Here is an 11,349-nt window from a genome sequence, read left to right as displayed (position 1 = left end):
CGGCCGCCGCCATGCACCACTGCTACCGTAGACCAGCGCGACTGCAGCACGTCTCGCAGGCCGGAGTGATGGGCGAGGCGAGGCAAGGCGAAGCACGGCACGACACGGTACGGCAGGGCAGGGCAGGGCAGGACAGGACAGGACAGGACAGTAGGTACCTCAGAGGGTGGAGCTTGTGGGGGAGGCTGCCTCGTGGGAGAGAGGGTCGGGTCGCTTTTCGTTGTCGAGGGCGAGGGGGGGTGTTTTGACGTTGGTGGCAGAAGCTAGACGGACGGACGGACGGACGGACGGACAGACAGACAGGGACAGAAAGAGGAGGATGGGGTGGAGGGCCTGCTGTAAGGTCACTGCGGGTAGGGTATACGGAGAGTAGATTGCGTTGTTGATCCATGAGCCTACATAGATGCATCTAACCATGTAATTATCTGTCTGCTGCATTGCCCGCCCGCCGCCCGCTGCAGCTCTCGCGTGTCGACCGTCTTGCTGTACGCTGTAATTAAGATTGCCTGGTTACCGCTCCGTGCTTCTCGCGCTCTCAGGGGCCCATGGCCAGGGCAATGTCGCCGCCAACCAGAATTCTCGAATGCTTCTCTGGATTGTGTTTGGTGGTGTTGCGCACATGTGCCCTGCCGTCATGATGCGACCCCCGGTCGGCCACGACTTCATCTTTGCCTGGCTGAGGTGCCCTGTCGCTTGCTCGGCCGCGGCACAGGCGCCGCCGGCGAACCCAAAGCTTCACACAGAGCCGCAAGCCCGCAAACGTCTCGACCGCCTTGCCCACCTTAATCCAACTTCATCAACACCTTCCCTCCACTGCGACCATGGGCTTCACCCAGCGCCGCCGCCGTCCCAAGGGCGAGGGTGCCGGCGACGAAGAGGCCGGCCAAGAACTCAAGCTGGGCGAGTTCCAGAATGTTACCACCCTTACCCTGTCCGAGGCCCGCCTCATCATTGATGCCATCGTCGAGCACCGCAAGAAGCACAAGATCGCGCTCAACGAGACCGAGACCCTGACCAAGATGCGCGCCTACCTCGACGTCTTCAGCCGCTTCAAGGACCGCGACGATTGTGATAGTATCGACAATCTGCTGCGCACCCGTAACGACCTGGCCGGCTTTGAGAGGAGCCAGCTCGGTACGCGTCCCTTCCCCCACCGCCGCCGCCGCCGTGATACGTGTTCGCCCGCAATTTGCATCGCCGCGCGACTCGACCTGCCGCTTTTGTTGCGTTACGAGTCGAAGCTGACTGCTTGCCTACAGGCTCCCTCTGCTGCGACAACGCCGAAGAGGCAAAGACGCTGATCCCCTCGCTGGTCGACAAGATTTCCGACGACGACCTCCAGCAGCTGCTCCTCGAAATCAACCGTGTGCGGGCCATGAACAGCGAGTGAGCGCCGGCCCAGCCGTCTGGCTGCTTACCCACACCGTCTCTTTCTATAAAAAGAAACACATGATCACGGCCACGACTACAACCACTCCAAACTTGGAAACATTGCGGAAAAATAAAGGAATCTCCGGGGACCAACACGACATGTGCGGTGACGAAGAAATGACATAGCGAGCGAGGAAACATGACGGCGAAAAATGCGAGTCAACGAGATAGCAACCCAAACCCACCACAAATACACATGGCCGGCCGGCCGTCAGCAAGGACCCGGATCGACTTGCTCTACACGGTTCATCCAGGGGTGTTCTTTAGCAGAGAGGCAAGCACAGCCGCATAAGATGCGCCATTCAGCGTTGCACCAACGCTGCACAGCCACGCCGCCAGGAGCGCAAACCTGGACGAGAAGCGACATGGACCCCTCGAATATGTATTTTGAGCAAAGGCCACTACACAACATGCAGGGGGCTGCGTTGGATGGTTGCGTTGGGAGGGCAGGCGAAAGCGATGGTGGTTGCCGCACGAACATTGGCTTCAGCGTCCTCGGGCATCTCGACATTTATCACGGACAGGAGCCGCACGACTGGTTGCATGCGCTTGGGTTCCTTCTGCTATGCCCTTTCCTCTTTTGACAAAAAGTTCAATACGCATTTTTTGAATTTCCACCTCAGACGATTGCCAGCGCTTGGACGTTTGCTGGGCTCTTGCATTTGCCTCGTTGCCAAAAAGCTGTATGTGCATTTTCGAGTTTCAGATGAGTCTTGATGATCCAATAAGATGGTGAATCTAACACGCTTGCTTGCCTGCTCGTCTGCGCTCATGCTCCCGCACGTCCACTTCGATTCTCAAATACACATACATGCACAGGCGCCGTGATCCATGTACTTTGGCTCTCCGTTAATCAAAAAACACTGGGCCACTGATATATATGCATCGAGAGCTTACAAAGGTGGAAGGACGATAGGCAAAAACATCTTCTGAGAGCTTCCTTTCAACAGCCAATGACGTGACTCCGGTACTCAAAGTAGTCATTCCAGTCCAATTAAACTCTGCACAAACGAACCAAGGTTTCGCCAGCAGCAACACTGTGCGACGATTCCACTCACTCATTCCAACTCATCATCAGCCATAGTTTCAGCTCAGAGGCCAGATAACTAGCTACAGCCGCTGTGGCACACCGACTTGTTTGCCTACTTACCTACTTCCTTAGGTACGTACTCGGTACAAAGAGACAGAGGACACGTCGACGACGGACAGGAAAAGGAAGAGTGGAAGAGGGGAAGTTTGAAAAGAAAAACAACTCAAACACAAAGATACAAGAGAACAAAACAAAAAAACAACCCACCAACACCACGCTTTACCGCTCAACAAGGTTTGAACAAAAGATGGGAGGGAGAAAAGAAGAGGAAGAGTGGACAAGGCGCAGGATCGACTGATCGGCGCGGAAGGAAAAGCTGAGAAGGAAATAGGTAGGTTTGGAACGGGATCCCGCCATCTCAAGCTGATCAAGGCTCGAGCGTAAAATGCCCATCAAGAAAGCCACGCCGTGCCGTGCACATGTGCAGTCGCCTGGGCATCGAACAGAGGAGAGAGAAGTGTGGTTGGTGACAAAGGAAAATGGGCTGTGAGAGTGCCAAATTTTGGTGTCAACAATCTGACAGGAAGAACGAGAGGAACGACCGGATGTGACAGTCTAGGTAGGTGGTTTCAGTTTTTGACAGCGAGGAAAACAAGAGAACAATCGCAGGCGGTTAGGGGGAAAGAGGTTGTCGTTCCAATCTTTTTGTGCTGCGCATCGAAGCGAGCAAGCAAGCATTCATTCATCCAAAGCAGCAATCCAACCCACCGATCAACCATTCGCCGCAACAGCTCCAAGAAACATCAGTTTCAATGACGACAAAAGAGAAAGATTGAAAGATAGGGATTTCGTTTTTTCTCCTTTTTTCCCGGTTTTTCGATATTTGAATCTTGGTTGTTTCAAGGGCGAGAAAAACAGGACGAGGGCAAGCATTGACCTCGACCGCAATGCTGGAGTCGTTGTCGAGGGGAGGTGGTGGTACAACCGACTCGCTTCTCTCCTACGCTGCTGCCAATCTTGATGCTCCCGCCAAAAATTCACAATCCAACGCCCCAATGGCCCAATCATGGCTCCCTACAGCTTCTCGAAGGACTGCTCGTCCCGGACGCCTTAGGGGTAGGATCCGGATCGACGCCCAGCTCCGTTGAGTGACTAGCTTTTGGTGTGGCTTCGGCGTCAATGTCCTGCTCTTGATCCATTTCAATCTCTTTAACAGTGTCTCCGGGCATGCGAGGAAGCATCTCGGGCGGTGTGATTGAAATGTTGGTTGGCGATTTTCGAGATTTGAGGTGGGTGTCGTCAAGGCGCTTGTCTTTGTCAGGCCGGTCATTACCAAAACGAGGGGCGCTAGTGGGTGATCCGGCCGGCGCTTGCATCTTATTGGGGTCGGAAGTCATGCGATCCGCCATCCCTGATGGTTGCGAAGTTGGTGGCTTGGACGCGGTGCAGGGCATCTGCTCTTCTGTTATCGCCGGCGGCGGACTAGACATGGTGTCTGCAACAGCCCCCACGGCTGCAATGTCTTCAACCGAGACCACACTGCCATGACTATTTGTGCGCATCATTTCCACGCCGAGTTTGGAGGAGCCGCGAGCTCGCCCACATTTTGCGCTTGGGCTCTTGGCCCGAGTTGCCTGGTTGCTACCAAGTTCCTCGTCCTCGTCGTCTCCAGACTCGGCAGACTCGTGCTTTTGATTTTCTAATGAGCGCCGTTTTGCGTTGATTTGCTCCGAGGATCGCTGCTTCCTTGGGACTGGTGACGGGTGCTCCAGTGCTGCTGGAGCTGAGGCTTCCAACCGAAGAGGGGCAACGTCTGGAAGAGGCCGAATGAAGTTCTTTGTTTCGACAGCTTGCTCGTCTGAGATTCCGAGGCCACCAAAAGCGCGCGCAATGTCGCGATCTCTCCATTCGTCGGTGGGTTGGCGCGAGATTACAACAGGCACGTCATCGCGGTTCTCATTGTCGCCAAATATACTGGAGCTGATGGAGTCTTCTCGGCTAGAACCACGATAGCTCCCCGAAGGAACCGGGGCAAAGCCAGACGAGTTGGATGTTGGGCTGTCATCCAAGCGTGACGACTCCTGCCGGAGACTCGAAGTTGGGAATGCAGGCAGCATTGCCGGGGTCCAATTTGGCGGCGGAGGTTTCCATTGACATAGGCGCCCGATGACCTCGGTGAGCTTTGCAATGGTTGGTGGTTTCTCAATCAGAGCATCAAAGTGGTGTGGAGCTTGCAGTTCTTTCAGATATCCAGTGACGGCCACGATGGGAGTGTGGCTGTTTGGATTGCGCGTCTCTCGAATCATTCGAGCAACGTCTGCACCGTTGATTTGTGGCAGGCGATATTCCATCATAATGATGTCAAATTTGACTTCGCTCATCGCGTAGCGCATTGCCTCGGGACCAGTCTGGACTGTTATTGTTCGGCAACGCAGCTTCTCGAGTAGCTTCTCCATGACCAACCGTGATACCGGGTGGTCTTCGACGACAAGGATATCTAGAGGCCTGAAAAATGGTCCGTCTGCTGCGATGTGCGAAAGTCTACGTGTGCTCTGTCGACGTCTGTGCACGCGGAGCAGCGCCTTTTGTCTGGATTCCTCGGTGTCGGACGATGATGGTGATATGTCAAAGACTTGGCTCCTGCGCTTGTGCTGGGTATGTTGAATGGGCGCGACTTCCGCATTCTCCTCTTGAGATCCAATTGTGTGCGAACGTGCCCGAGGCGACGACACAGATCCGCCATGTTGACGCGGTACTGCGCCCGCGGATTTGGTTTCCTGCGGCATTGAGCCCACTGAACCTCCCGATGTTTTGGCAGGTTTGACCGGACATGGCCCCGTAAGCTTGAGGTTTTGGGACATTTTGGGTGTGTCGAAAAAACTGCCCGGTTGCAATGACCCACTGGTGTTTGTTGGTTGGAGCGAGAGAGATGAAGCGCCGCTAGATGTCTTTCGTCTTTCGTGATGCTGACCAGTGCTAAACGAGACGAGAAGCGGTGATGAAGGTTGAGATGCTCTGCTCGGCGAGGAACTGACCTGGCTGACAGCAGGAGATCCTGGCCTTCCACCTTTGCCGGCAGTCGATTGAGTCCTCTTGAGACCTGGCACTTGAGCCATTGGACTAGAGTCCAGCGATGGCGTTGGTGAGCTTACTGAAGGAGAAGTAACGGTCGAGGGCGGCTTCGTCTGCGCTTGCATAGCTTCAGCACGAAGCTTTTGGATGACATCCTTGTTTGCCTTCTCTAGTACCGGCAGGTTCTTGAACGCAAATGCTCCGAAATCGTCGGTTCCCATGGGCTCGCTCAGTCTCCTACTCCTGCCTTCACGGACGTGAGGAGGAATGTGAAGAGGCATCAGGCTTCGCTTCGCCGAAGTGACCTGAACTTGTGACCTCACGCGAGACAAAGCATCGTGAGGTCGCTCAGGATAATCGGCTCCAGGAGTTCCTGCGGGAGATGAAGTCTGATCTTCAAATTCGGCCGCAAAGTTTTGCATGGTCGCGCCTCTCGCGTCGAAGTACTCTGTGTCTTCAGGATTTTCTGATGCAGGCACAAACGAAGCCTCGTCGTCTCGCAGCGTTTCCCAATTGACGTCAGCAAACCATGGGTGACTGCGTATCTCTTCTCCGCCGCTTGCGTACTTGTCGTCCATGTTTGCACCAAGCCGCTTGCTGGGATCAGTGCACATGAGACGGTTCATCAGGTCCTTTGCCTCTTCGGACACTTCGTACTCATCTTCGGGTGGCCAGTCGATTCTGCGCTCGAGGATGTTTTGAAAGACCTGGTCGGGAGTTTCGGCGTGGAATGGAGGGTAGCCGTACAGACACTCGAACAGGATGCAGCCAAGCGACCACCAGTCACTCACCTCATCTTGCCCGCTTCCGTTGATCGTTTCCGGCGCGAGGTAATCAGGAGTGCCGACGAATCTGCGATTGCTATCTTCCGGATCGAACAAGGCCATGGGAGGGGGAAGCATGGTAGACGTCGACGGCGGGGTTCCTGTGTGCATCGCAACGCTAGAATGGCTAACGGTAGGGTGGAGTGCGTAGGGATCTGGAGAAACGCCGTCTCCTTCGCTAATGTCCTCCTCTTCTATAGGTGAGCGTTTGGGGTTTCCGGGAAGAAGTAGTTCATCAGCAATTGAAAACCTACGGAACATGTTCTGGAATGCTTCGCTCTCTGTACTGTCGCTGCGGTTACCCGACGTTCGCCTAGACGGCTCACGATTGGGCTCTCGAGAAAGGCTGAAGTAGGAGGGTTGATGGAGTTCTCCCGCCAGAGCAGGTGTCAACGCGGGCGTGTTGGAAGGCGAAGGCTGCGAGCCTTGCATGTCGAAAGATGCAGATCGCGAAGAAGTGACAGAAAGGGCTCGGTGGAAAGGACCGGTTTTGAGGAGATCTGGCGCCTGTTCTTCTGGTTTACTGTTCAGCGCTCTTTTTTGTCTGCCAATCAAGCCCATGCGGGACAATCCAAAATCAGTCAGCTTGAGATGGCCCTTTTGGTCGATGAGTAGGTTGTCGGGCTTGAGATCTCGATGCACAATGCCACGACTGTGGAGATGCTCAACTCCAAGCACAACCTCTGCGAGATATTTCTTTGCCCAATCTTCGGGCAGGGCGCCAAGGACCTTGATGAGGGACGCGCAATCGCCGCCATTAAGGTACTCCATAACGAGGTAAAGATAATCCTTGCTTGAGAAAGTCCAGTAAAGTTTGGCAACGAAATCACTCTCGCCTTGCCACATCATGATTGCTCGCTCAGCCTTGACATTAGTGACTTGGTTCTTGGCAACCATGTCTGCCTTTTTCAAAACCTTGATTGCAAAGTAATCACCAGTGGACTTCTTCTTCGATAAGTAGACACTGCCGAAGGCGCCTTTGCTGATGGGTTTGATGATTTCGAAGTCCTTTATCGACGGAGGCTGGGCTCTCGGCTGAGGGTTGCTGCTGGGAATCAATCGAGGAGACACAGGAGGTCTTGCTACGTCGGACCCGGCAGTAGATGATTGGCGTCGATGATGTTGTGGATGGTGTTGAGCAAGAAGGGCTGGAGATGAGATTTCGCTCGTCGAGAGCACGGGAGAGGTTATGGGAGACTGCATCGCCTCTGTGCCTGTCGACATGCGACTCCTGGTCATTCTCAGTGGTGACGAAGGCTGCTGTAGGCCACCCCTGGCCGGTGATTGTTGGCGGCTGGACATGACGCTCGGAAGAATTAGACTTTTGCGCTTGCGCTCGCGAGAACTTGCTACTCTGCTGAGTCCAGCCTCTGAGCTTGGGGAATCTGCCCGCCTATGCCCTGACATGACGGAGGACCTCACGCTCGTGTCACTCTCAGCGCCTGCATCGCTTTCGAAATGCATCGAGGTGCGCTTGCTCTGAGACTTGACGCTCATGGTGCCGGCATGTGACCTTGGCGTTTGGCTTCCACGTGGACTGCTAGACCTTGTAGACGCAGCAGCTGACGAGGGCCGTCTGTCGAAGCGGGATGATAACGACAGCTCGGAGGTACTTCGCAGGGCTTGGCTCATACTCGACGGATGATCCGGAAGAGAACACGGGAAAAGGCCTTCTTCGTGTTGGAGCTCCGGCGCATCAGCGTCAGTTGGAACCTCCTCGGGCTCTATCTGGCTTGCAGTATCTGAAGATGAATCAGACAGCTCGCCGCGGGCATAGCGCCCGGCTTTCTCAAGTGCCTCCTCTATGCACTCTTGCACAAGATCTTCGAACTCGATTCGAATGCGCTCAGAGTACTCGAGGATGTGACGATAACGGAAAATGGCTTCAACTTTGGCTTTGCAAAACTTGGCAGTGTCGTCACAGAGGGCTAGCAGTCCTTGCTCGCCGTCGTTCGATCCTAGACTTGGAGATTGCCATTGGAGGACTTGCGAAATGCGATTTTCGGATTGAGGTGACTGAGTCCTAAGCTCTGTTGGAAACTGGGTGCGAGTCTCTTTGATCGCTGGCGTGTTGATTTCCGAGGCCGTGTCGCACAGGTCGAGCACGAGCTCGACAATTCGTGAAATGGGACGGCGCACAGCAAAAGATCGTCCCCGGCGGTGGCCAATCGCTGTGCGTTCCCGCGAGCTTGAAGGAGGTGAAGCAGGCGAGGCTCTGCCAGAGGAGAGTCCAGATGAAGGTGTCGAGGTGGGAGAGATTGGGAGTCCCTTGTACTCGGCGGGGGGTTGGATGGGTTGTGGGCTTAGGCTCAAATCTCCAGCTGAAGTCGCACGAGTGGCGCGCTGCGAACCCGCTTCCAGTGCATCTAAGACCTTGACGATTGCGTTACGATGCTCTGTCAGATTCTCTTGGGCCATTTGCACTTCCATCTCGGCCTTGTGTTCCTGTAAGCAAAGCTCGGTGTGCTTCTCGAACCACCATGGCGCGATGTTACGCTCGCAGATTCGACACAGTACTTGTGGAGGGGGTGGATGAGATGCTGGATCATCTGCGCCCGCTTCTGCAAGTTCGGTCAAGTAACGAGCTAAGACTTCGGCACCGACCCCAAGAGAGTTGACCAGAATCTCTGGGAGATCGATGGTGACTTCTCGGATGACTGAAGGCCTCATCATCCAAATTGTCTGTACAATTAGCCAGGAATCCGAGCGTGCGATGCGACGGACTCTACTTACATGGCCGTCCTCGCCCGACACGGGGTTGTACGACATGATTCCCTGCGCCTCGAGGTTCAAAGCAAAGGGCTCGGGCGTCTCGGGCTGTTCAACGGCAGACTCGTCTTGGTCGTCCGATGTCTCGTTCTTTCGCATTTTGGAAGCCGGGCCCATGGCTATGGAAAAGCGAATGAGTCGGCTCCTAGAGTCGTTGCTTTGCATCTTTTCGACAGCATCGGCAAAGGCGCTTTTGTTCCCAATGAGCAGGTCTTCAATGGGTTTCCCAACTACCGTCTCTGGCTCTGTGCCCACAACATCTTTCCACGAAGGACTGACGGAGCGAATGGTGCCGTCCAAATTCAGATCCACCAACACATTCAGGGTCTGCTCTGCAGCCTCTCTAAGTTGTTCCATCTCGTGGCGGTTGCTCTGGCTCAGGGTCCGCTGCATGGGAACCGAACGATGAGGCGCGCCGGCCTCCAGCTTGAGAGCTGTGACTGCAGGAGGAGCCAACGAGGGTTTCTGGGGGGTTTCCATGACGAAAAGGTTGCAGGGAGGGCGAATGGGCGAAGTCGAGGCTGGCAGCGAGCGGAGGCCGTTCCCCTCTAGCCGTCTCCCCAGGCCGTGCCGGGGGGAAGGCAGGCAAAGTCGGTGATTATGCAGCAGTAGAGAGATGGACCATCATGACCGAATCGCGATGGGCTGAGGTGTGGACTCGTGGGTGGACCAGGCGGGAGCCCGGGACTCGAGTGGCAGGCAGGTGAGGTTGCGTCGTCGTCGTCGTCGTCGTTGTCGTCGTCGTCAATGTCGCCGTCAGGAGCCGAAGTCGCGGAGGAGATGAGCGAGCGAGAAGCGAGAGAGTGCGATCAAGCGGCAGGCAGCATGGCCAGGACGAAGGCTGGGTCGCACAGGGACGAGGAGGTACTGGGGGGAGGGGGGGAATGGTAGAGCGGAGCGAAGACTGGAGGTTGTAATATGGAGTTGAATTTCTGAGTCGCGGGGCTGCCGCTCGCTCTACGCCAAAACAGCAGAGCCAGAGGTAGTAGGTAGCTACCAGCTAGCGCGTCCAGTTGCTCCGGGCCTCGACCACATGACTGACCAGCCAGGCCACTAAAACAAAGGAAGCCAGACCTGACTTTGCATCCAGACGTGTACAAAGCGAGTCGTATCGTAAGGTATCCTCCATTCTTGCTGCTGTGCCTACATGCATTGCTGGCTGCGAAGACCTCGTACACTCTCCTCCTGGGTGCTCATCCACCACCTCGCCATCTACTACACTCGCCGGATCGCCGTGCGCGCTCGTCCCAAGGGCCAGGCGGCCGATCTGGCGCCATGATTGTCGACCATGGCAGATCTTCAAGAGGCCGTCACGTCTTCAAACCACCTATGTACCTCCAGTCTGTCTGTCTCTCACCATTCAGCCTCTGCCGCCGCTCCAATCAGCGCAACACTTCCGACTCCAGCATCTTGGCCCCCCTGCCGCCGCTCACGTCCAAGGCCGACGGATACTTTTTGGCAAACACGCTGCCTTGCCCAAGGGTCGCTGCGCGGTCCGTCCCGGCCTGTACTGTGATGCAGCGGGCAAACGGCTGTTCTGCTCCAGCTCGTGAGACGGCCTTCTTCAGCCCTTGTTCGCCGTGTCTCGATACCTTTTTTTTTTTTTTTTTTCCCTTCTTCTTCTTCTTCTTCTTACTTTTCGCTCTCCGACTTTGACTCTTTGCCGGGCAGCCAAGGAAGCAGGTCCCACATCCTCTTCGCTTGTCGCTGTCAGCCAAAGGACCCTGGCGAGCTAGGAGCTCATCACACCACCCATCTGTCGACTAGAGTCGTCTGCTTGTCCGCCTGCGCACATGGGCTTTTGACCATGGTCATCGCGATCCCTCAATCATATCGATCCCAGTCATCGTCTTGCTCGGCTGCTTTGAAGCATTAATGCTCTGTCAGTCATCTGGGACTTCGAGTACCGGCTACCTCGTCGCTGATTGGCTCTGCTCCCATAATGAAAAAGAACTTGGGTGCAAGGCGATTCCATGTCAACTGACCCGTGGGCTAGCTATGTTTCTGCCAATAGGTCTCTCAATTCCGCCCAGAATTTCCCCCTCATCTGCGACTGTTGGAAATTTTGCACGCCAAAATAAATTTTTGGCTCGTCCAAGATCCTTCCACTTGCCTTGGAAAAGCAACCACCGTCAGTCATCCTTCAGCACGAGACAAAAGCCAATCACGCCATCAATGTCTCGAGGTTGAAAGCGTTATCCCCAACCAATTGCTTCTGTCACT

At 55.2% G+C, this 11,349-nt stretch overlaps 2 protein-coding genes across 2 annotated transcripts; one reads left to right on the top strand and one right to left on the bottom strand.

Annotated features, from left to right (window-relative positions):
- The first annotated feature begins 630 nt into the window (after positions 1-630).
- IWZ02DRAFT_133457 (HRDC-like protein) lies at positions 631-1,487 on the top strand. Its single transcript, XM_066761644.1, has 2 exons — positions 631-1,134; positions 1,260-1,487. Exons 1-2 carry the CDS (start codon positions 822-824, stop codon positions 1,388-1,390), a joined length of 444 nt encoding a protein of 147 aa, XP_066626214.1. The 5' UTR covers positions 631-821; the 3' UTR covers positions 1,391-1,487.
- Positions 1,488-3,219: 1,732 nt separating this feature from the next.
- On the bottom strand, positions 3,220-9,744 carry IWZ02DRAFT_133476 (uncharacterized protein). Its single transcript, XM_066761645.1, has 2 exons — positions 9,091-9,744; positions 3,220-9,039 (listed from the first exon to the last, which is right to left on the bottom strand). Exons 1-2 carry the CDS (start codon positions 9,604-9,606, stop codon positions 3,526-3,528), a joined length of 6,030 nt encoding a protein of 2,009 aa, XP_066626213.1. The 5' UTR covers positions 9,607-9,744; the 3' UTR covers positions 3,220-3,525.
- Between the last annotated feature and the right edge of the window lie 1,605 nt (positions 9,745-11,349).

The sequence above is a fragment of the Phyllosticta citriasiana genome, assembly GCF_038021145.1.
Source record: "Phyllosticta citriasiana strain CBS 120426 chromosome Unknown IWZ02scaffold_2, whole genome shotgun sequence".
Taxonomy (NCBI): Eukaryota; Fungi; Ascomycota; class Dothideomycetes; order Botryosphaeriales; family Phyllostictaceae; genus Phyllosticta; species Phyllosticta citriasiana.
This window is presented reverse-complemented; position numbering and strand designations above follow the sequence as displayed.